General features: G+C 43.8%; 1 protein-coding gene across 1 annotated transcript in view; it reads right to left on the reverse strand.

The window, feature by feature from the left end:
* Positions 1-26,889, reverse strand: part of LOC143332251 (uncharacterized) — a 95,357-nt gene that overhangs the window by 29,556 nt on the left and 38,912 nt on the right. Inside the window, exon 2 of the mRNA XM_076749590.1 lies at positions 24,434-24,536. Coding sequence (XP_076605705.1) covers positions 24,434-24,536 — 103 coding nt within the window. The remainder of the gene's footprint in view (positions 1-24,433; positions 24,537-26,889) is intronic.

Raw genomic sequence — 26,889 nt, forward strand, 5'->3', positions numbered from 1 at the left:
GCACCCTAAACTCGAACAATCAACATAAATCTACATATTTCAGACCTCTTTAAAATAAGGTCACATTTAAGCAGAACATGAATAGCAGAGACAACAGAAACTCTCTTGCTTTCACACCTCACAAACACACAGTAATGCACACAGCTGTCTTTTTCAGTAGTTAGCCATCTTGACTGCTCAGTGAGCAGTGGGCCTGCGCTCTGTGCTCATTGTTAATGGGATGTTAGTGTGTGGCTCTGAGAGTGTGTGCCTATGTCTGTGGGCAGAGTGTAATAACGGAACCACAGTTGGACTAACCATGCTGAGCGCAAAATGAGAGCTACAATGACAAAATGAGGATAACATACACACAGGGATATGAGCGCGCACACACACACAGACATGCACACACACACAGTCACACACCTGCCAGGTGTGTGAGGAGGCTGTGTGATATGGTGCTGGGCTCCCACAACCACCCAGTCTCAGAGAGCTGTGCTTCACAAATGAGTCAGAAGCAAATCCTGGTAACAAGCAGACCAGTGGAGAATATTTCATCTGAGCCCAGCCATCAAATTCAGATTGTATAATACATTTGTTCACTCAGTCTCACCTCATACTGTCTGCCTGTTCCAACATTCACTGACACTGATATAACCATGATGGATTCCTCAGCAAGAACTGGAACTAAGTGGCATCCTTTACAACCAACCAACAACTTGATGAGATCTGTATGGAAACTTGTGAGTGGGCTCTGCTGTTTGTCAAGTGTGCCTTTGGCAGGGCAGTGGTGGTAGTGATGGCGGTGGGTGGTGGTGGGGGTGGAGGGGGTCAGGGGGGCTCTTGGCTGCTCTCCTCCCTCCTGTCAGCCCCCTCTCTCGGCCAGGCAAGCAGGCTGTGTTGGGCAGCCCGGCTCCTCGGTAGCAGATGCGAGCCCTCATGTCAGAGGCAGGCAGTGGCCCGACGGAGTGCCGCTCGTGCTCATACCTCATTGAGCCATCTCCCCTAGCAGATGGCGCGCTGCTGCGGGCGCTCCTCTCCCCGATAATTACCAGGCCTCGCCACAGATGGAAATGTCAGTCAGCCTCACAGGTCCTGGTTCCTGCCACTGCCTCCGTCCGCGGCCCCTCTACCTAGGCCGGGCGCTGCCAACACTCACCATGTGTTCTGTGACTGCTGACTAGGCAGGCAACAAAAGAGAAATCCGCCCACATGAATATTCATGCAGGGATGTTAGGTGGCTAGCTGTAGACCAGACTGGGTACCAGCAAATAGTTGGCCAGGTGCAGGTTGTGACACTGATTTCCAACCTCTCCTCGTCTTCCACTTCTATACTGTGTCACTGTTCACGTGTCATGACACGGTGCAGTGAAGTGTGCCTTGATCAATCTTGTGCTCATTGAAGAAGGAAAGGTGAAAATTATACCTACTGCTTTGTACAGTTGTGGAATGACATATTTAGGAGATTAGGATAACTGTGTTTGCAAAATGGATTAATTCTAGCAGATGCCAGGACTAACCCCCACTTATCTGTGATAAGGTGACCAGATGTCTCAGCTTGGCAAAGGCAACACTCTCCGAGTTTTATTACTCGGCGCCAAAGCATCCCCCGAGAAATTTCTCTGTGCATTCACAGATAATCTACCTTCACAGAGAACAAGGCGACAGGGTTTTGCTTCTTTGTGTATTTGTCCATGTAAGAATTTATGTGGACGTGTTGCCTGGTTGTAGAAAGCTCAAGAAGATTAAACTAAAGTAAATACCTTTGGGCCTAAGTGCCAGCGAGGCAGGGGAAAAAAGATAGCGAACGCAAGTAGCGGCTTATTGGAAATATCACTTTGGCGTGCGTTTGTTACAATGATGTTTCCCAATAGAGAACAGCAAAGAAATCATTTTCAGACATCTGAAATGAGCTCTGGTCCATTTGTTTCTCAATGGGAATCACTGACTCATATTTTGTATGTATGTGAAAGAGTGAGAGACAGCGAGAGTGAGAGAGGTGCACTCCTCACTTATTTAATATCATATCAAGATAAACTGCATCATTGTCAAAAGACAGGAAATGCAGCTCATAATATAGTTCCACTGGGAGTACTTGAAATCCAAAATTGCTGATGACAGGTGATGGCTTTAATAGCACGTCATACTCAAACAGTAACATTTTATTACCCATATGTTTTTTAAGCACTATGATATGTGTCACTCAACAGTGTTGCTGCTGCACCTCATCCTAGGGTGCGCTGTCTCACCACAATGGTGTCACAGAAGCCCACATGACAATAAAAACTGGTAGTGGTTAACTGAAGAGGAGAAATGAGTCATCGTGAGGATGCATATAAGTTGATGCGGGCAGTGATGTCTTGCTATTTGCAGTGCACCACTGCTGACAGTTTGGAGTCTCAGCCACAGAGCCCACTGTGCAGGTGGGGAGGAGGCCATGCTGTTGCAGAGCAATGCATGTAACAGCCTCGAACTTAAAACCCGTCTCCGCTGTGGTTTTTGTTATTGAATACAATACGGGGGTAAAAATAGTGTAAAAGGCAGCTTGGTGGCCAAGAGAGTATCGAGAAAAACACAGTAAATACATATTTGGTCAAAACTTAGTTAAGATGAGAATTTATCTTTCCAAATAAAAACGACTACACTGTTAAAATATGTGACGACGAAACAGAGGTAAAAACCAAACAGCACTGACTGAACTCCAGCTAGCTTTAACTAGCATCTCATCGACATAAATTCAAATGTCTCTATCTGATGCAAAGATAAAGTGCTGATAGTCAGAGTGGTGCAGAAGAATCAGTTTCATCATGGGGATTAATTCCAGCCCAACTGCCAAGTCCTCACTCACTGATCTCTTGTTAGGCAGACTGAGAGATGAAACTTGAAAACATATGATGTAACAACAGCGCAACGCAGTCAGCATACAATAAGCAGAAGAATCCAGCCCTCTGCAGGATTGAAAGCTGGGGGCATCTCATTACATCGTGCTTTGTGTCATACAGTAGCCCGAAAAGTGAAAAAGATACGCTTGTAATTAAAAAACAGTCTAAATCCTATTAGCAGCTAACAAAAGAGAAGGATGTATAGACAGGCGTGTGCGCTTACGTCATCTGCCCGTATGTCGTTTGATTATTCACCATTCAGCAGCTACTTATTAGGCCTTTGTCAAACCATGAGAGTGGCAGTGCTCAATATAACCTCTGATCATAATTAAAAGTGGTCAAATGAGACTCAAGATATCACACCTTTGTGTTGTACAGATGCAGTTGAGCAGAATGGCATCAGTCTGCCTCCCTTTTTTCTTTCTTCTTTTTGTCTTGGACTGACAAAGCTGGCCCCTCATTTCCATTCTGCCCATTATGCAAATGAGGACGGATCACATATTGGTTCAGATGAGTAAAGCAAGTGCAGAGGCCAGGTCTCCTTTAGGACCAAGTGGAAATTTGCACTTAAAAGCTATTTTGTGCGATAAAACAATGGCCCAGGTGCTGTGCCCTTGACCAAGGGCTTTATCGTCTCCTGTGAGGCAGAAAGTTGGTGTCACACCTGTTTCGGGCCCTATCTGTCAGCTCCTGGCCTGGTTCATTCACTACGGCTGACAATTGAGTACAGATGATGCTGTCAAAATGAATTAAGGGTTTCACTGCTTCCTCACCCTTCCACTCCACTGATTGATAGCAAATGTGTTGCTTGTTCGAAGTTACGTACACATATTTGCTGTAATAAGTGTGAAAAATGATTTGCTGTTAAATACATACTTGCTAAATATTCTACATTTTCATTAACTACTTATTGTTGTCAAGGGGGCACTCTGTTTGATAGATTAACAACAGAGGCCATATGTTATTTGTTCCTTGGTAAGATTTTCTCTCATCATACAATTTTGTTGTTAGTCTACGGACAAAGCTAGATCAGAGAGATTAGCACTCATCACCTAATGCATTCAATCAGCAAATTACCTCAAACCCTATCAAACAATACTGATGTCTGGCACCCAACCAAAGAAGAAATCACCCCTCTGAGGATTTCCTCACATAATCTGGTGGGAAGCTGATAGTTTGAGCACAAACAGCAGACCCTCTCTGTCCTGAGTTTTAAAAGCACACTCTCTGAATGTCACATTGTTGTGGCCAATTAGCTTGTTCACAGCTACTTCAGAATATTTTAGCATATAGCTTTCCTTTAAATTCAAAATATCACCACATGGTGGTAATAAAATCTGCAAGCAACTGTGAAATAAAAAGTCCTGCACAGAAATGTTTAACATTTTTGTACTGATTAAACAAATAATATATGTGTTAATTAGTGATGGATTTTTTTTGTTAAATTTAGACAGAGCCATGCTAGCTGCTATCCACTGTTACGCTAAGCTAACGGGTAACTATTCCTTTAATAACCCAAAACCCCCTTTATTTTAGCTGTTTATTATAGCTTTCATGAGACAATTCAGTGTGTCTTATTTCAGTTCCAAGCAAAAATAAAGAAATACAAACTATAATCAAATGAAACATAATTTAAATACATGTTGGTTTCAGACAGTTCAACATGGAGGCTCCTCAGGCACTCTCATAAGGTCTGAGTCTTCAACTAGAAGTTAAGGGATGTCAGTTCTGTGGTGAATACACATACTGCTACAAGTTCCCCTTTGGGCTTTGAGCATAATTATAATTTTGAACTAGTTTGATAAGATAAGGAGGAACAATGGTTGTAAGAAATATTTTTAAAAAAATTGTTCTCAAGTTGCTGGAGCCAATTCTTTCCTTATGATGAAAGTGTCCCTTTATCAACAGGGATCAAACTATGCAATTAACATTGGGCGCAGATAACGAATAAACAGTCTCAACAGTTTGAAAAGAAAAAGCTGCTCTGTGGTGCGATGCGGATTGGCATTGCACTCACATAAAATTCATTTCAGTCCAAATATCACATGCACTCGTTTTCTGCAATCTGCACTGACTAAGGGCCTGCTGCTTTCACAACCTGTCCTGAAGAGAGAGCGAGTGAGAGGAGCCGTCTGCAAAGGAGGGAGTGAGCGAAACAGGAAAAGAAGTGCAGAGTAGTTCAGAGTGGGTGTGCGTGAGTGAGTGAGTGAGAGAAAGTAAGAGTTGGGTGACCTTGTTACCAGTTGGGTTGAGTTGGACAGGCTGGTAGGAGGTTGCTGTCTACGGGGAGGGACAGACAGATGCTCGCTCTTCTCCCTGGGCAAAACATCTCGCCTGGTGCAGGCAGCACACAATCTGGCCCGGGCAGCTGTAACCCTAATGATCACTGGTGGCGCTGCACCTGACCGACCGACCAGCTCCACACTCACTCAGCCCCCCCTCCCCTTCTTTTGCCTCCACTCCCCGGCCCTCAGTCTCCTCTTTGACCTCCAACGCCTCCCAACTCTGAGTCGAAACTACTTGTGTTTGCAAAGCATAGAGAGGGGCTCACACAAGAAGGTGTTTTTTTGGGGGAAGACAGAATAGGTGGAGGATGCACCGAGCAAGACTGACGCATGTGGCAAGCAGAAAAAAAAGTGATCGAGGTGAGCTTGTGTGTATGCATGTAAGGGAAAAAAACATGTGAAATATACGTTAATTCATAAAAGAAATATATCAAGGAGTAGGGGTATAAACACATGTAAAGGGTGAAGGAATGGAGGATACTGAGGAAGGGGGGTTGTAAGGAGCTCCCAAGCTCCCCTCCTGCTACCACTGATCCAGTCTGAGCTGCTTATCGGGTCTCTCCCACACCGCTCTCTGGTGTAAGAGCTCAAACTCCTGGGGCTCTGACTAGCTGCCTGGAAATGTGTCTGGCTGAACGTTCAGTACAGTATGTATCTATGGACGGATGGACAGAGATGAATGACTACATGGATGTATATGTGTATTGTGATGGCGAAACAATGACTGGCATGTTAGAAGCAGCATGTGTGTGGCTGGGAGATTCATCGACTGGGGTCCAGTGCATTCAGCGCAACTGAACAATAAAGTCCTGGATTTATTTCCGTCGTTGTACCCTGTCATCACACAGTTGACCAACTTTTAACAAGACAGACACAGACATTTGAAAACGGGGATAAAGAACTATAAAACTAACTCATATGAACCAATAAAGTCTTTTCAAAACCATCATAAAAGACGATTTGAGATAATTCCAGTCAGCATGTATATCACATAGAGTGCCTGGAGATTTAGGAGAAAAATGGTCGCATTAAACTCCTTAATGAGTTGCAGTTACTTTCCAGATCTGCAGTTTTAATCACATACTACTGCTCGTGGCAACTATAGTAGGCAGCTTTAATACCGACTCCTCTGCATAGTGAGGATTAACTAACAAACTTCTCAGGAAGCTAATTTATACTTTTTATGTGATATTAAGTGATAATCGTCAAAGTCAGGGCCTACTTCAGCTACAAGAAAAAAAAAAAGCCTGAACACATTTAGACAGTAATTATTTTTCTATAGTAGTTTTCCACATTTGAGAGGAATTATGGTTTTACCAAACATGTTTTTGTTCCGTGTGTGAATTATGAGTTGTAAGACTCCTAATCCATATTAATCAAAGCTGAGCTGTTGTTTTCTCTCGCTCACATCCCCATACACACACACACACACACACACACACACACACACACACACACACACACACACATACACAAGTTGTACATAAAAGGTCATCCAAAACAGCCTCCTGTGGTAAACATTTTAATCCCAATTAATCACTAATTCAGCTCATCACTCTATCCGTTCGTTTTCACGGAGACAGTCCAATCTAGGTTTGCAAGGGTGACACAAAGCTCAACTGCTTCCTGAGCCCCAAACATGATAGAGAAGGGGATGACAGAAGAACGTTTTTCTGGTCAAGTGTGCACTTTCAAAAGGGGGTGCTAGTTGTCTTCATTTGGCTCCTCTGCCTGCTCTGCACTGAATGGGTTACAAGCTTGTTAGACTGAATTACAGAGTGTAACAATAGAGAATAGACGGTGCAAATAATTCAGAGCTGATCACCTTTAGATTAAGACTTTGCCTTGTTTTTTTAATAAAAAAACAACATTTTAAAAATAATTACAGAAAACAAATGTTTCTGGGTGATTTTGCAACATCTGGGAGTCCTCAAGCTGAATCTTTCCCCCCTGTTAATCGGTGTATCTTAAAATTTCCGTCTTCGCCGGGCTTTCCAGAAAAACAGCCACGTGAACGTGTGTGTGTTTGTTGACCGAGGCAGAAAGAGCAAGACGGCTGTAGATTGTGCAGAGAAAGAGACAGAGAGCATCTGTGAGTGAGAAAGAGGAAGCGGAGTGAGAGCTTGAAAGTGCGAGGAGGGGGATCGTGTTAGCGAGTGTGTTTGGAGATCGTCCTGGGCCAAGAATGTGTCCGTGACTGCTGCTCTGTGTATCTGCCTTGCCTGGGTGACACCAGTGACACAGACATTTCCCAGCAGCCTCCTCGCAGTCCTGGGCCACTGCTGCTCTTCCGGGAGCCAATCTACACGTGCACACACGCGCACACACACACACGGCCACCGCCACCACACACTATCTCTCTGTCTTTTCCCTCTCTAGGCCAGGCAGCAGGCTCTGTGTTAGCCTAAGCAGACCAGGACTGTCAGAACCATATGACCCCGGCAGGGCTTCTCAAACTGTGCCGCTGCCCTGTAATCATACTCCGTCGGCCAAGACTGCTCATGTTCACAGTATGTTTCCAGCACAACAGTTATCCATCCATCAGCCTGGTTCGGTGATTTGTGGGGCTCTATATGCTTGTTCCTTGCTGAGATGTCAGTCAGCCCCGTGGTCAAATGGAGAGTTAATCTGATGTATGCATCCATGTCGAGAGACCATGGTGCCGTCTCAAATTCCCAAGTCAAAATATCAAAAGCATGAGCAATTCTACTGGTAAAGAAATGTCTGTCATATAATCTATGAATGATTTCAGTTGACAGATGAATGGACGGACAGGCAGGCTCAGGACACTTCAGATCCTCCAGCTAGGATCTGGAGAGAGTTCACATCCTCCTCCAGCAGCCCAGCTGTCTATCTGCCATGTTTTCTTTATCAGCCCCTCGTCATCCGGCAGCCCTGCACATGACCAAATTAGTCCCAGTATCAGCCGTTATCTGGCCGCGGATGGCCTGCCTGCCTGACCAGAATCACTTTCTTCCCAGCCCTCTGCTGCACTGGCTGCTCCGGACTGAGGAAACCCAGGCTACGGATCCTGGGTTTGAGCCTCAACAGACTCCGCAGAGCTCCGGCACAAGGAAAAAGGCCTCGCTTCCTTTTAAGGTGGCTGGCCTTTCTTTGGTTTATAAATATATGAGATATAAATTATATATTTATATTCCAAGTGAGGGTCAGTCTGTTCCCTGAGGTAAAATGAAAAGCAGAAGATGGAGGAAAAATAATAAATGAGATTGTTGGGGTATAGACCTGAGTATATTTGCTTACTTTAGGTTCTGCCGGCAGCAGATGTACACCGACCTTGTAACTTTGAATTTCTGGAATGGCTGTGCTCAGTGGACGCCCTGGCAGAGTGCTCTCTCCTGCATAAGCAGAGCTGAGGGAAGATTAGAATTTGCACTTGGCTGGCATTACTACATGAGTCACTCATGCCCTGCATGTGACGTCTTAAGTAAGTTTCAAGTAGCAAAGTCTCAAAGTAGAAGATTAGCCACTGGCATATGTATTCATCTTAATTCATGTAGTATTTTTCTTCTTGGAACTTTGAGCTTTGCAGTCCCATGACCTTAGGTGCACTGGAGATTAGTTTCAATTTCAAAACCACTTTCTGAAGAAACTTCTCATGTTTAATTAGAAGAGCTAGTCCTTTCTGAAAAAGTAAAGATAAAAGGGTCTATGAAAAATTGATATAAAGCATTGCCACTGCCTGCCTCTTTTATGTGATATTCAGGGTAGAAAAATATCTTAACTGTAGTTCAAAGAACATACAAACAGGAGCACACGGCATACATGCATAGTTCCAGACACTTGCAAATGCATACATACACACTCATACGCAAGATGCTACAGAGGCCCAATAGAGATGGGGAGAGTGTATGTCAGGGGGACAGGAGGGATGCAAAGAGGTGCCAAAGACCACAGCACACTCTCTGTGCCAAGCAGAACTGAGCGCCCGCTGCCATCCAAACATAAATAAAGTGCTTTTGGCTCCCTGCAGCCACCAGTGTGTGCCGTGCATCCGCCAAGCATGTTTTTTTCTAACAAAGTTAAAAACAGGACAAATTTGATGCAATCACTTGCTGGAAATAAATATGTGCCACGTCTTGGACAGATAGGGTGTGAATCAGATGGTCGGTCAGTTATTAAGTTTCGTAACATAACTTCAGGATAGATTTCCTCTTCAGACTTTTAGAGCCTTGGAGGGAAAAAGACTCAAATTGGGCACAGTACACAAGTTTCTCCTTATTTACTTCTTTGCAGCTACTCAGGATGCCAACAGGAGTTGCACATATTGAACCATATGAGCAACATACTGATCCTCTTCATTGGGGAAATTAAATGAAATGTTAATGCATTGAGCTATTATTGCCGGGATCTCCTCTTTAAATTCCCTTCCTCGTAACGAAGAATGATGCTGAAGTTCAGCTAATCGCGCAAGACAAAAAGCACTACGTCTGCTTAATTTTTATCTAATTTGTGCGTGCATTACTCAGTGTGTTTGTAAGGATCTGCGTGTGTGTGTGTGTTTGTGTGTGTGTACTGATGTTCCTGTTCCAAATAGCCCCAGGCTCTATTCCCACTCATCACCCTTGTATCAGTGCTGACTGATTAAGGCCCTGATCTCCACTGCTTCTTGAACAACGCTCACACCACTGATGCTGCCCTGGCCCATGACTCCTGGGTGGGTAAAAAGGCATGCTGCCATATCAACACAGCACTTTCTCTGCCAAGGAGTTGACCTGCTACTCACATGATCAGCCAGATAATCTCTGTCTCCGCTTTGTCTCACTCTCTCTCTCTCTCTCTCTCTCTTTCTTACTCTCACCGTCTCCTCACCTCCATCCATGCTGCCTCTGGTCTCAGATAGCTCCCTGCATGCAGAGTAGGGTATAAAGCCCCATAAGCCCCTGCTCTACTCCACACCCTGTTTGGTTGCTATTGACTTTAATACCTTGAGATCAAAGTTGTGCACAGTGTGTAAATCTGAGAGTGGAGGAATAAGCTGGAGGAATTCATGATGGCAACAGTCACCACTGCTAACACTCAGATGCCACATAGCAATAACACTTGTAAGACATTTGTAAGCCAACGTCATGTTGCTTCACAAAATCAGCCAAAAGTGTACCATATTATATCAGGCACATATTTGCATATCCTTAAAAATGTTAAAATGTGAAATTTATGATAAATTATACAGGATTGCCTGTATTTATAGCTGCAGTTCTACATAGGCTTGTGTTATGTTTGTGAACTCATTGGTATCAAACCCTCTGTGTGAACTAATTTCAACCACCAGGTTCCTTTGAGTGGTTTCAGGTTACACAGACTGCTTTAATGAAATCCATCTCCTCCATCACAGGTCATGGAAGCTGGCTAGCTGGCTGGCTAAGTGAAACCCTTGCCGGCTTGTGATCACTCTGATGTAGGGATTTCTTCCGGCGCTGACCACTCGGCTCCATTCCGGAGCAGTGACTCTAACAGGAAGTAACACATTAACAGAACAATCAGGTTCCTTGTTAGGGAGCTTTACACCGTCAGAGCCTGCCATTAACACCGCTGGGGGATCTGGTCAGCTGATAAGGCCTGACAGAAGAAAGCCACAGTAGGCTTTGTAAGTTGCAAACCTACGTAGATGCTCAAACTGAGGCCGGAGACGGCTGTATTTATTTGCATTTGTTTCATTGAATTTGCCAAAAAGAATCAGTATCTTGAATCAAAAAGGTTACTGTTAAGCAGCCAACACTTAAATGTGATATGTCAGTGCATCTATGCGGGCTCCATCTGGGAGAGTTTTCAAAATGGTCCCTGCTTGCAACTGCACAACCACACAATGCTAATGTGGCTTGGCATGTCTCAAATCCCTGCATGATGAATTTAAAGAACAAATCTGGTGATGTTCTATATCTCTCTTATTGTCAACAAATCCCACAGAAAGATCAGGAACAATGAACTAGTTCTATGAAAAAGTACTGTCTGTTACAGCATGTGCCATAGACCTCCACCGTCACCCAGTACCTGTTTCACTGAGTGATGTGTTCCTTCATTTCCATGAACATGGGCGTTCAGGTTTATTTTAAATCAATCTCGCACACACCTTCTGTCTGCCATGAATACTCACCGCTGCACCAAATCTACAGCTGAAAAACATCCCCAAAAAACGCAATATTTACTCCTGTTTGAGTAACGTAAACTATATACGCTAGTAAAAACTGCAGTTTATAGTATACAGTACACAAAGGGGGGTTGCCAAAGTCAAAAAGTAATGCATTGTTGATTGTGATCTTGTTATGGAGTATGGACAGCCTTATCCTTTAATGACATTATGAAATAAATGGAAACCACCTTCTGACTGACATGCACTGTAGAAAATGATTCTATGAACTTATGATATCATTTGAAAAATGGCTGGCAGTAATTTAAAATATACAAACGTGAACCACTGGAATGACCCGTTAACTCTATTTTCTCTTGACCCATTATTCCTGCACAGTAATATCACCCACAGACAAAGTAAAAGCAGACAGAAAGTCTGCTATTCAGATGTGACTTAATAGGTAAAACTCTACAAATCCAAGTCGTGCAGCCAAATGCTGTAAACATGACACTAGCAGCAGAGCCAACACAAAGTAAGAACAAGACCAATAGCATGTAACCATACTCTGTGGTTTTCATTCACCACTTGTGTCCTTGGGTTACTAAAACCTCCCCATGATGATGTCATTTATTAAATGGGAACTCCGGCATCATGTTAAAACTATACAAATTTTCTGTAGCAAGCTGTTATGGCTAACACCAGCCCCAAACTCCTGAGACTAACATACAATGAGATGCAAATCTTCCCACGTCGCCAACCAAGACTTACACATCAAGGCTGATTCAGTGTTTGGCATAGCTGTAATGGCACTGCTGAGATAATACTGTGATGTTCTTGTCAGATAACATTCATTTTGGCATTCGAAAGACTCCCAGAGCTCCTTTAAATTCTTATCTAATGGGCTATTTGCTTTTCAAATATTTATTGTTGAGGCAGTTATTTAAAATATTCAGTTTGGAATCAGCTGTGAGGGTACTGTATATTCTGTCTTGTAACACACAGAAGGACACAAGATAAAAAAAAAAGGGGTGGGGGGGGATCATGCAAGCTCTTTCTCTCTCCCTTCTCACCCCTCCCCCCTCTCTTCTGACTCCCTTGGAGGGGAGGAGAAACACAGCCGTATGTGTGGCAGGTGGACTTCCTGTCTTTGTAATTAGAACCAAATTAGGTTAAACTGCAGTTCTTCCCCTAGCCCACAGTCCATGGAGAGTCTCTGACCCTGCACCTCCAGGCACACAGAATTAGCCTGGCCACACACTGGGAGCCTAATGGACAACCGTGTACACCATGGCTGCCGCTCACGAGCTAGATAACACCCTGCACCTGCACATATCACACGTCCCGTGCTCTCTCATCATTAAACATTGCATTATATAGCTCCTGAGTGTTTACACAGTAGGGCTGCCGCTGCTGCTGCTGCTGCTGCCGCTGCCGTTGTGGTTGTGCAGGTGGGGTTGGGATGTGAATAAAGCTGGGGTCCTATTGGTCTGAGATGGAGTCTTTATTTTGGGTGTGAGCAGAGCTCTAATTGAAGTCTGATGGATTTACATTAATTTCCTCCTCACACCTGCCTCCTTTATCTGCTCTCAGATAGCACAGGAGCGATGGGTCTGCTGGCAGGACCGCCAGCCTTTCTATTATGAATAATGGGCAGACCAGAGCACATGCCTCTCTTCAACGTACACAACCACACAGAACACCATTATTCAGTGCAGTTGGTAGCACAGTAGCAAATGTACCTGAGAAACTGTGAAATCCAGCGTGTTTGGGCTGCCAATAAAAAAGAACAAAACAGGGAAGAGGACAGGTGCAGCTCCTCTCCTGCTGTTGTCTGTGTATATTCCATACAGCTCTGACTGGTCAACAAAATGAGCAGCTTTTTCGAGCAACAACAACTGAGAACAATAGTAACTGAAATAAGTTTGTGCATATTTGGCAGCTATCCAGCACAAATATGTGACAATGAACCACATATCACCCTGTCAATGCTGGCAGTTTGAAGTTTCAACGTTCAACTGAGCAGAACATTAAACCCATCCCTCATTTGTCTGTTTGGTGTTGGGGAGGGGGGGGGCTGTGGTATCTGACCTAACATGGAGTCTGAAGGCTGGGAGGCCAGGGGCTAATGGTGAAGAGCCCCAAGCTGTCAGATGTGACTGACAGAGCTAAATGCTCCACAGAGGAGGAGAAGAAGAAGCAGGGGAGGACAAAGCAAACTGCTCTGTATGGGAAGTCAGGGAAGGGAGGGTGAGAAAGACATGGAGGAGGAGGAGGAGGAGGAGCAATGGTGGAGGTGGTAGGAAAATGAAATGATGGAAAAAGAGGAGTATAATGTCTCCTCCATTGGTTCGGGGCAGACCCCACCAGCTGGAGAATAATTGCTGAGTTGGGGAAGGGAGAGGAGAACAGGCTCACATGATTGACTTGTCATTGATCATAATCTTAATTGCATGCATCCAAATCCCCTGGGTGTGATTTGTCCACTTGGCATGTGTGTGTGTGTGTGTGTGTGTGTGTGTGTGTGTGTGTATGCATGCATATGTGTGTTTATGTACAGTACATATGTGTGTTTGCATGTGAACGTAATGTCAGCATATGGTGTTGAACTACAATACACCTTCAGACAAAGAGCAGAGGAGTTTGTGTTTGTGTTTGTGAAACAGTTCTCGCAGTAACACATTTTTTGACAATAGACTGAATGTACAACCACATAATGATTAAATATAAAAATATAAATAAATAGGAGTTTGACATTTTATTGCTTCTAACTGAAACCCTTCCTGAAAAAATCTAAATATTTTATTTATGTTATTTACGTCACTTCTGTGCATTCATCTCATTCCAGCTCAGTGTGTGAGTCTTTACTGCATTTTGCTGTCACGCTACTTTCTCTCCTGTGTTTCACCGAGGGCGGGGCTCCTCCACACACCCGCAGCGGAGCAGCAGAGGAGAGACAGGTGAAGTGACGATAAGGTTGCCAGGCGTGGTAGAGAACAGCACACTCACGTGCTGACGGATTCTGTGTTTTTGTGTCTTCAGCTGAGCTTGACCGGAGAATATTCAGCTAAAGCAGATCGATGGTGCTGTTTTGTCCTCATTGTTCACCATGAAGTTTGCTGGAAGTGTTAAATGTGGAGTGAGCACTGCTTCATTAAAAAAATAAAAAAAAAAAAGCCTTTTAAATGCAAATTTAAATGCAAACGCTCATACTGTATCTTAAGAGGCAATTGTGTGTCCTGATTAATCTGGCATGCAGTTAAAACACTATTCATAATTTGGTTTAAATGAAAACTCAGATCCTGGTATCTGCTCCTAATGTCCTTCACCTCTGTTTTAGATGAAGGAAGTAACAGGAGTAACAGGGGAACCAACGTGTTTTCCTTTTTGAATAAGTGTGTGATGGATATAATTTATGCCGATGTGAAGAGCAACTCGTGGATTTTGAAGAGTAACTGATAAATATTTGGAAAAGTAAGAGGTAGATATTTAAGGAAACTTTAGAAACTAAATGTTAAATTTGAGAACAGAATGTGGTTCTGCTTCTGTGTTTGAAATTTTAGTGGTGAACTGAACTGTGCCTTTAAAAGTCTATAAAGAAAAACCTCTGATTTGTTAGAAATAAAACCTCAAGTTACAGTAAAGACACTGTGCTGCAATAGCAATTACATTTTCTTTGCAATACACAATATTTACTTGAACTATAAAGAAACTTTTTTTTTTTCGAGAAGTCCAAATCAGAATAATAATTCACAGATGTTGCACAACACAAACCTTTAGTTACATTACTATTCTTTTAGAGTGGCGTGGTAGAGAAAACAAAGGAAGTGAAGCGTCAGTGGAAATGTCAGGCAATTCTTACATCTAGCTTGATGAGTCAGTGAACCCATTGATTCATCCCTCTTTCCAAATACGGTATGTGTGTTTCTTATTAGTGACTTGACAGAAAATGATCAGAAAAATGATCTCACACACTCAGTCACTCACACGCACAAAAGTGTCAGCTTTCTCCCCATGTGTTTTCTCGTTTTATGGAGGGATTGGTGTGTTGTTAAATAGCAATCCTACAGTGAGAAAGTGACCTTTCTTTAATGCCTTCTTTTAGCATTTGCACAAATGGGATTTTCATGTACAGGCCCTGGTGAGCATTAACACAAAGGCCAACAACTGGAACAGTATTGTCAATGCCAATGGAATTAATGCGTGACTAGCAGGAAAAAATACACACCACCCTGTTCTGTTGTACTCACAGGCAAAAAACCATTGGCAGAAACTGGGGTAACATCTGTAGATCTTGATATGCAGGCTTGTTTGAAGTACTATGTATACGTATGTACTTTTATCAAGTTTGGACAAAAACAGACAAAGTGCTGTCTTGTGGAGGACGTTAGGTGCATGTGTGTATGCATGTGGATGTGTCAGCACATGTGGCGTTTGTTCGTAGCGGGCGATGTTTCTGTGTCTAAGTAACCTCGGGGAACTCAGCTGTGGGACAGCAGGAGGGTCTACAAACTACTGGCCAGCCATGTGACCTTTGACCTTGAACAAACATATGTTGTGCAATACGGGGAAAGGCAGATACTGCAAAAAGATAATGTTTGATAAGATTGAAGATAAAAAAAAAAAGTTTTCACCCTGCGGTGTTTCTAATGACATGATTTTTTTTAAAATGTCATTTTTCAATACTGTAACCAAAAGAAACAAAAAATGTTTTCACCTCCTTTTATTGAGCTGGAGGTTTGGTCAAATTAAAGCAAGACTGATGGGCTTTCTTTCTTGGTTTTTTTTTTTTTTTTTTTGGTAATTTGGGTGAACTGACCCCTTAAACAGATAAGCAGATAGTGAGCTCAATGGAGAGTGCTCCTGTGTGCAGAAATGCGTGCGCACATGTGTGCAGGTTATTGGGGGGAGAGAGAGTCAGAGAGAGCGAGTATATGCGTCAGCTGCCCGCGCAAAGCAGGAAACAGGACAAGGTTAATGTTCTATGACAGACAGAAGCCAGCAACTCTCTTTAATGTTGCTCCCATTAGGGCGCTCCCGGTGCTTGCATCCCACTCTAGCATCCTTTAGAAGACGCCTCTGCCAACAACTGGTGGGAGAGCAGCAGCGTGCCAGCTGCCAAACATGACATTTGCTGGCTAGGCCACTGAACCCCAGCGGGTGACATCTGCAGAGCAGCCTTTCATCCCCTCGTTGGGTACCTGTGTGGCCCCCGGCCCCTGAGAGCCAGGATGAATGCACTCACTCTTCCTCCCAGCTGGGTTCCTCATAGCCACAGGGCCATAGCACTGACACACATGCACACAGACAGATATACAGTATATGCACACACACACAGGCACGCACGCACACACACACACACGACTGTGCAAGTACACGTGTACATACACCCACACACAATCAAACTCATGCTCACACAAAAGCACACCACCTCTACCTCACAAAAACCTCCACACAACAAACAGCTCCCAGCGTCAACATCTGCAGCTCTGGGGGCTGCTTTTGTTTCCCCCTGTCGTTTCATCATCAGGGGCTGGCAGTCAAGTTGTGGTGCTATTGTTGTTATTTCAACCACAGACTCTGCTGCAACTGGCAACCAGCAACGCTATCAAATCCTCACCAGAGTTTGATCAAATATGCAAAAGCTGGGGCCGGAGTGGGTGAACACAGAAAACAAACAAGCTGAGATGCACAACTCGAGAGAGAGCAGGTATGTGAGCTTTAGGGAAACGGTGGAAGGCTGGTGATGGAGGGAGAACAACGGTAATAGTAGCAGCATATCATTCAGATCAGTTGAAAATATGACTCAGACATCTGTCTACAATTGTTTTTATCTTGTGGTTCGTCTTAATGATGTATAAATCTGCTGATTTGCAACTCGCTGATGTTTGAGTTGCGCCTATAAAAAGCTGGTAGTAAAATAACATGTTTGTGGAGACATATCAAAGCATTTCCAAGCTGTGGGTTCATAAAATAAAATGCTAGCATTGTTTCTCACATCCCAATCATGTATCTAATTTCAAAACCCTAATGTCCCACTTCTCCTCTTCCCATTCCTGAATGTTGTGATAATATAGCTGATAGTCAGGTTTCATAACTCCCAGAAGTGTCTACTTCTTCAGTGGCAATGTGTTCCTGTTCCTCTTCTCTATCTCTTTAATCAGGCATGATCTTTGACCACTTGTTGTTATGAGTGGTTCTGTGTAGGGGTTCTGCTCCCGGCTGACATCCCATTAGCCCCACATTAGGAAATTCTAATCACTGTGCCACCGGGACTCTGGGACTCACAGCTCCTATTTCACTTAACCTCCAGCAGGAGAGATCAGACTCTGCGTCTCAATGTTTGTCCCTAATTACCTCCCTACAGTGAGCTGCCACACACAATTTAATCCAATTTTCATCCCCTCTCATCTTTAACATCTCACAAAGCATGTGTGCTATGGTTTATATCTACAATCCTGGTGCTGTAATCACATGTTGGATTTACATAATTCCATCAACACTTGAGTTGACACCTGCCATTTTTGGTTTGTTTTGTTATCAGGTTGCTCACAGTTTTAATGTGATGTTAAAACACCTGAGTTTGCATCGCAACAAGACTCACAGAAGCAACCACCCCTGTTTTCTTTGGATGCTGTAAAAAAGATGGGTAATTAAATATATGCACATGTTGAACAAAGCAAGAGTAAAGTTTTTTGGATCATTTGCGTTTGTGATAAATTTATTGAAATTACTAACAAACATATATTAATTCAATCAAATTGTTTATTCATGGCATAATAATGCTAAATTTAACCTCTAAATGACTACAATCTTTTACTCGCCTTATTGGGGACTCTGCTTAGCAGTTAGCACTGAGAGCATTTACAGTAAAAAAGTTCCAGGTTTGAAAGAGCAAGCTGGTGTTCATCTGTGTAGAATCTGCATGTTCTCCTCATGTTTAATGCAGATTTTTGATCAAAAGACGTTCAGGTTAGTGATGTGGCAATTATAAATTATCTGTAGGTTGTCTTGCTAAATACAGTTCAGCACATACCGCACATAAACCTATGATAAAGTTTCAGCCAGTCCAGGATGTGGACTGACTCCAGCCACCCACAAACCTGCAAAGGATGAGCATAAAAGAAGTTACCTAACCTTGTATGACTTAGGGAAGCAAGATATCATTGTCATTGAACTTGCACTGAATTTGCTAATTTGTGCACACAGATTATTAATTCAAGATTCAGAGCCTGCACGCAGATTATCAAAAGTTCTACCCTCTAAAGCGGGGACTGTAGAAAAGATCTACTTGACAGATGTGCTCTGATCATAGGAATAAATGAACTGTGAACATGTGTCCAAGACAACATGCGCAAAACAAACACACACGATTTTGTTGACCAGTTGCAGGTGTTACAGCCCTGCAGGCACTGAACGAGGCTGTGCAGTCTGCATCTGCACATCCTGTGGCAACTGAAGCTAAACTTGATGCTCTGTTTTGGTCTTGAACTTGCACATGCAGCACAGATTAGATGTGTATTAGACCATGGCAGTATAACTTACTGAGTATCAGATAGGTCTTTCACATGCAGGTGAAATCTGGCAGCAGCAGTGATTAGCTTGGAATCAAATTACTATCCTCAGTTAGAGCATTATTAATGACATCTACCTGACTGTTACCTACTCAAACCAAATCCGCATCAAAACAAAATCCAAGAAAAACAATGTCACAGCACTGGCCATGCTGACTGAATGCCAAATGATCTCCGGCAGTGCAAAGAAAACATGATTCTCAAACATCACCACGAACAAAGAGACATGACAACACAATGTAAAATGACAAATTTTTACCAATGTCTTCTCCTGAACTAGACTGTGAGTTTGTGTGTGTTTGTTCAATCATTTGCATCCCTGCCAGCCTGATTATGAGCAGGCGTGCTTGTGTGCATATGTTTCTATATTTGCATGTTTACATCTTGGTGTGTGTGTGTGTGCGTGTGTGGTTTAAAACCTGTGATGGCGTCCCTACGTGTTATCCTGTGTAACACAGTCTTGGTCCTCATTATCATTTCTCCCTGGGCCTGTTCTGGTGTTCAGAGCCCCACCAGAGGGGCCTTTGGCTCGGTGGGAGAGGTGTTGGAGGCGGCCTGGCCCCGCTGTGCTCCTTCCTTCCCCCTCCGCAGGGTGCCAGGCACAGCGTGTACCAGTGGCAAGCCAAGCCTGACGACGAGGCTGCCTGCACAGCCAACGCCGTGTTTGAACGGGGCAGGGGGTTGCCACGTCATGCCGAACACACACATGCAAGAAAGGCCTACTTGCACACAAGAATACACGCGCGCACACACGTCTCCATAAGGCTGACTCCCGGTGAGTCCGACACATGTTTGGAAGATGCTGCAGAGGTGAATGTGTGGAGCCTAATTCAACTGAGTCTCTGTTGTAGTTCTCAGAATCTGCAGTTCTCAGAGTTGGACTGAGATTGGTGACACTGAGTGCATTTGTGCTGTGCTGTTTGAGTAATGGTACGTTCACAAACAAAATGGGACATGCCGTGCACACATTAATTATGTTATTTATACAGTGAAGGATTAGATCCTTTAGAAAGTTTAAAATAAAAACTGACTGCAGTTCAGTGTTTTACTATCCAACTCTGTCATCCTCTATGCAGTAATTCAGCCTCCTCCTCCCCCTGACTTCAACATTTCAGCATATTGCGTGTTCCACATTAAGTTTTGATTCAGTCATATGTTCAGCTCTCAGGTGTGCCTCCGAACCATGAAATATTAAACCTATGAATTCAAGGAGATGTCACATTCTGTGTTTCATTCATTATGCACACCTACACTACATTGTTGACTCTTTGAATTCTAATAGGTATGGTTAGGAAGAAGCAGAGCAGTCTTCATGTTGGCTTTACAACTTCTTCCCAGCATCTGTTTTGTTTTAGAAAGCCTCAACTTTTTCGCAGTTTCTTTCAGTCGTCTTCTGGATGAAAATGAAAATCTGGTGAATGTTAAAATGTTAAAAGAGCACCAGGAAGGCATCCTAAAAATGCAACTGTGTGAATGCTGGCTTGAAACGTGTTAAAACGTGCGCGTGTGTGTCTATGTGTGAATGTGTTTACGGGACCTCCTCCTTTTTGCTATCTCTATGTGTCACATCTCTTCTCATAGCCATCCGTGGGAGTCAATCCCACTCAGTACCAAATAAAGTATTGCCACTGGTATTGGATATCAAACATTAATGCACACACACACACACACACGCATATGCAGACACACAGGCACTATGAGGACACACACAAATCACTGCAGCCCTCGTGTATCTGATTGAAACAACAGAAAGAGAGCATTGTGTCTGTCTCACTCCACCTCTGTTCTGCAAAAACATCAGCAGCCCTCACACTCTTCCTCCACTCCTAAGCTCTCCCTCGCTCTCACAGGCAGTCAGGGGAGACGGGGAGTTCAGTAGGGGAAGAGATTGGGTTACCATGACATAAATCTCCTCGTCTCCCTTCTCCTGTGTGTGCAGGAGGTGGGCAGCAGGGCGACCAGGCTCTTAGCACCAGTGTCTTTGGGAATGCCGGCATGTTCCCCCAGAGGAGATAGAGAAGATAGGTCTGGCGCCTCCAGAGGAGTCTCTCACCCCCTCTCTCTCTCTTTCTCTCTCACCCTCTCTGCTTATCTCAGGGAAACCACAATAGGGTTTTGTACACTGGAGCAAAGCGAGGAGGCTTCAGATGGCAGCCGAGTATGATATGCAGGAGGACAGAGGGCTCAAGGATCACTCCCTCTGTTCCACACAATGATACGGTACAATGCAACACACCACACATCTGTAATAATGAAGCACAGCTCCATGTTCACACAGCGTACATACACACTGCCTTTGCTGTTTGCACAGGCCAGTCACGGCCAAGATACAGTGCTTGTTGAGTCCATGTCAAATGTTTAAATAAAACCATGAGTGATTCTACTTTTAGTTTAAACTCGAGCTATTTTACAGGCAATGTTTTCAATTTTGAGGCAGTTAATGGTGTCTGGCAGTCTTCAACGGGACTTTGAAATGCTTCCAAATAACTTTTTGCCCACCATGTCTGGTTCAGCCTGTGTACATCACTGGCTCCAGTGCCATGCTATTATTTCAGATAAATGGCTGCTGTTATTGTTAGGTGGATGGTACAAAGGGGACGGGATCCGCCACAGGACCAGGTACTGCTAAGCTGTGGGGAATTAGATCTGGCTCAGTAAAGATCTGTCAACTAATAACAGTGCTTACAAATGGCCTGTTTGCTGCTGCATGGAGGAGCACAGGAGATGAAAGCAGTGATGACACGTAATGACGGGCTGCTGTCAGCAACACGAGCGAGTTTGAGTCAGTATCTGTCACATTAACACGAGGAGTGATGGTTGTCACATTTCTGCAAAGACGGTCCATTTAGCCTGCATGGCACCGCACAACCTCAACCTGCAACATAAATACGTTCAGCATGGTTTCTGAAAGACAATAAAAGCTGAACGTGTCATTTATGTTTCAGGCTTTGTGTCGTAAAGGTCAAACATTATCAATCTACAGAATAGCGTGGGCCAATCACACTGAATTCACCATAAATCTTCTCTGCTAGAAGCTTCACAACCTTGATGATTGTGGAGGCCAAAGGCTGTGCCCTTTCATGTATTTTCTCAGGGCAGGTAAATTGGAGAGCCGGCAGCTGTAATAGGAAAAAGCCTTGGAGACACTTGAGTCTCCCTGACGAAGAGAATAGCAATTATTCTGGAAAATCAATTTTCAACCCAATCTTTCTCCCTTATCGACCAAGAGGCTCCTTGGAGGTAGAGAAGGTGACAGGAAAATTTATAACCCAGATTCTATTAATGGATCTCTATTTGCAACGTGTATTGAAGAGAGCCCCCTTGTTTTCGCCGACATTTTGACTGAGCATAAACACTGAAGCTGGGCACATTCAGCCCCGCTCGGTAGATGAAAATTGATTTTTTTTTTCTTTCTAGAAGCTCAATCATTTTCATTGCTTTCATGCTTATACTGACTCGGTTTTCCATTAGATATTCCAGTTATTGGATAGTTAAGAGTAGAAAAGATTCACGTGAAAATGAACAAGCTATCGCTACCGCTGCTATCTACTGTCCTCCGTCCTCTCCCGAGTACTCTGTATTAAATGAAATCTAAGAAGCTGTAATGTAGGTGCTGTTGTTGCCTCTCCATGTTTATTCTGAGTGTGTGTGTATGTGTCCGTGCACGCACAAACACATGCACCTAGTGTCATACCTCTTCACGAATATTCCCACAGTCTTATCAGTGTTTATTTTCCTACTGTGAAAAGCCTATTGCTCCCGCATTCTTTGCATGTCCTTCTCTGACCAAGATTTATCGTTGTGTTTATCCCATTAATACGTCAAGCCATTATGAAAACTGGCTGCAGAGTATTGCAGTGATCATTTTGACTGCCTCTCCATCACTTTGGCTTGTTTTATGCATCTTTTACTCTTTTGTCTCTGCACATTTGTCTTCCTTGTTGTTCTTACTTTGACCCTCTGCAGTGTTTCTGTCCGACTCACTTATGTTATGTGTGTGCACATTAAGCTGTGTATCTGGATAGGTGCGCATGCATTATGTCTGTGTGTGTGGGTGTGTGTGTGTGTTTTGACATCTCATTGACATAAATCACAAGTGGCAGCGTTTTGATACAGGCTAATAAAACTCTGTGATCTGGAAGCGCTAAAGGCTCCTTCACCATACACCCTGCAATGCAGCCCACTAGCAATCTCTCTCTCTCACACACAGACCCCCACACACACTCACAAACTTGCCCCCAAAACAACTGTGGAGCCATTTTTATGATTAACTTTACCTCCTTAAGAGGAAATTCATAGGGGGGGGTGGCACAAAAACACACACATAAACAGTGTCCTGCCCTCCATGTCTCTGTATCCTGATGCAACAATGAACAAGAGGGATTGGAGAAATTACAGTGCTGATTCTGAGAAGTTGTATTTGCCTTTGGTTACCAGGGACCTCTGCAGGTCTTCTGCACATCCCCCCTGCCCACCTCACCCCTCCACTTTGTCTTCCTTCTCCATCCCCTCCTCCTCCCATCCATCCTCCCATGGAGGATAAAAGTGTCCAGCAGTGTGTGCGTGTGTGCGTGTGTGTGTAAAAGGGGGGTACTTGGTGATATACTGTAGAGTACTGACTGTTGAAACAGATGCCGGTATGCATGTGCCACCTATGTCAACATGGCCGGTCTCCGGACCTGATGCTGCTTGTAGATAGGACCCTGCCCACAGAGCCACAGAGTCTAGACTCCAGATGTGTTCGTACACACACACACACACACACACACACACACACACACGCGCACACACACGCACACACACACACACTAGGACCAATGCCAGTCCAAAGCAATAATTCTACCAGATGACAACCGTTTACTTACACAAAGTTAGGTATGGATAATAATCCTTCACTCCCCATTCTTGGAAGAGATACAACTTACAAAACTGCAGATTTTCTTGTTTATGACCAACAAAGGACATCTTCACTGTACAGTAAGTGGGAGTGGAGTGCAGAAACACCCTATCACAATGACATTTGGATGTAGTTAGGCGGTGAAATACCATCAGCCACCATGCTCACTTTCAAACAAACACTCTGAATCAGTTCTCCGGCATGAATTTTCCAAAAAAAAAAACACGCGCGCACACACAGCACAGCAATGCCAGGTAATGCTTTTGCTGTAAGGAACTTTATAAGATTGTTTGTAACTTTTGCTTAACATTTAAGTGGATATCAAATGTGTTGTTTCATTGTATTGTTCAGTTAAATTACCCACAGCGTCTCTCAAAACTGCACTGAAATAAACAGAAACATATGCTAGCTGCATATGCTCAACACTGCTTTATTTAGACTGTTCTATAGCGACACGACAGCAAGAGTGTTTTTGTGAAAAAGACACATGGGTAAATTGCAACTGTTATACAAAACAAGACTCGGGAAGAGGAAAAGTAAAGAGTGAAAGTGTTCAGAGCACAGATGCACCCGCTCTCTTGCTATCTCCTGTGCTTGTGGGTATACTGCCGATCCAGCTATTCTTGTTGGTTTGTTAATTGTTTGTCACCCACCAGGTGCCATCTGTCTGTAGTCCCACAGTCCCCGAGCCATGTGGGCCGGCCTGCCTGGCGCCTGCCAACGTCACTGACCTGCAGCAACCGTCCACACCTCCGTCACACACCTCCTGATCCGTCTGGGATAAATAGCTTCTCCCTCAACTTCTGTGCCGCCATCACGGCTTCCCAATCTGTCCTGTGTTAGAGGGGGGGAGGTGGAAGAGAGGGGGTGACAGGAAGAGACAAGGAGGGAGGGAGAGAGACAAATGAGAGGAAGGAATGAGTAGATGGATGGATGGATGGAGTGAGAATGAACAAGAGAGGGATGGATGTCTGGAGAGATAAAAGGGTGAGATATACAGTTACAGTCTGTTGTTGCAAAGCAGAGAGGCTCAAACACTGTACAGACTGCTGCAATGACTCAACAACTGTCAGATCTGTGTCTGTGCAAATCCGGCATACTGCAGATGTTAAAGCAACACTTTAATGGTGATTTTAATACCCCTCACACTGACACAAACAGACCTAAATTCAAAACAATAAACCGTTACATCACCAGAAGTTAGGGTCTTTTGGATTTGGCAAAGCATCGTCTACACCTCCCCACTTTAAGAGGCACTCCAACAGGCGAGGGAGGTCACCTTCACATGGGCCTGATGTTGGGGCAGCTGTGTGTTGAAAAATGAGATCAGCTGCTTGCTCACCGGGACGCATGCGGCAGTCTGGAACTATCCAGGGCCCAGTGCACCAGCTAGCATACGGTGGCCCCGGCACAATAAAGACAGAGCGAAACAGCCCCCTCTCTCCCAGCCTGTCTGCCTGCCCGCCATCCTGGGGCATGTTGGGTCACCTTGACGACTGGGCCCAGCGAGGGGAGCCGCACCCCACTTCGGGGCAAAGAAGGAGGCAGTATGGGTAATGAGGCGTTGCCATGCAAGTGGAACAGCTTTTGGATAACCCCATCCGCACACAGATGCACACACACACTCTCTCTCACACACACACACAGTATTCTACAGTACTTGTGTTTACAGAAGGGACAACAGCTTGTTGGAGAAACCTCTCTGGAGTTCAAGAAGGAGGAGATTCATGGGCATCATGGTAGAGGTCTGCAAGTCATGTGGTGAAGTGTTCATGCACAGATAGCTTCAAAAAAAAAAAAAGAAGACGAAGAAGAAATGTGATCTAAGGTTATATCTGAAGCAAAAGGTATGATGTCATACTTCAACAAGTGAGTTTTTCTATTATGTGGCAACATTGACCCGCCTGGTTCCTATTATTCATGTGTGATTCTCAAGTTTTCTGAATAAACTTTCCATTTTTCCATGTCTTGTATGAAATACGTGTAAGGGTTAAAGGTGCTGCTGATCTTTCCAAGACCAAAAACCCAGTGGACATTGATATTTAGAGGAGCCAACACATCTAGCTGTGAAAATAGTGTAAATCAGTCACCCATGAAACCTTCATTTGAAAAGAAGAAGGAGATGAAGAAGAAAAAAAAAAAACGATTTTCCAGTCCAAGCACGCCTAGTTATAATGATTGTCCGAGATGAGGTTTAATCATTCCGCATCTTAGTCTCATAAAGAGAGGGAAGGTACAGTATTTTCTGCGTGTTGACTCAATGTTAAACATTCACTAATGGCCTACGAAACTGTGTGGTATCCCATGAAGCCACTGGAATCCTGGGACTGGTTGAACGAGACCCAATGGGAAAATTCTGCCCACCTCGACTCACACAGGCAAAAAGTTACAAGTAATGTACATTCACAAGAGTGAGACAGAGACGGGCCTTAAACCGGTTCATGAAAAGAGCAACAACTAGAAAAATATCCCCTTAAGTAAAAAATGAAAAACCGAAGGTTGCTGACCACATAGAGACCGAAATGCTCGAGTTTGTTTTTCATTAGCTTGGCTTGTTTGAAAGGAATAAACCTCCACACAGAGTTCTGCCAGGAATCCATGTCTTCTGGTAACATAATCCAAAGTGGCTGCAGTACATAGGCTTCTTTCCAACTTCTGAACACTGCATACGGGTCATCAAACGTGTTTTTATTTATCCAGCAGTGTTCTTCAGTGTATAAGTTTACAGTGCTTAAGTGGCAAATGCATCAAACATGAAACGACTTGTGAACTTTAGTGCCTTATCTCCTGTAGAAAGCCTAAAAGGTTCCACTTCATTATTCAGCTGTTCCCTCTGTTTGCAATTGGAAACAGCCCTTTACAAATATAAATTGCTCAAAATCTTGGAAACCACACTGAAATTCCGCAAAAGCATGCACCATATCAGTATTAAGCCATAAAGCCATATTGTAGAAAAACGGACCGCAGGAAAAGTTCTTTTTTTTATTTTTTGAAGATGATGTATGATTCCAGTACGTGGACTCATTTTTTTATTACTCTTTTTTTTTTTTCTTCACGTCTGTCTTCTCTGAATACTAATAGCTCATCTCCTGCAAGCTTTGCTACAGATGCTGGCAGGTCTAGCCTGAAATGATTATCAGAGCCAGATCCCACTGGCCAGCTTTCCAGTAACACTCCTACATGGAGA

This window comes from Chaetodon auriga, chromosome 14 (genome assembly GCF_051107435.1).
Source record: "Chaetodon auriga isolate fChaAug3 chromosome 14, fChaAug3.hap1, whole genome shotgun sequence".
In the NCBI taxonomy this organism is placed as follows: Eukaryota; Metazoa; Chordata; class Actinopteri; order Chaetodontiformes; family Chaetodontidae; genus Chaetodon; species Chaetodon auriga.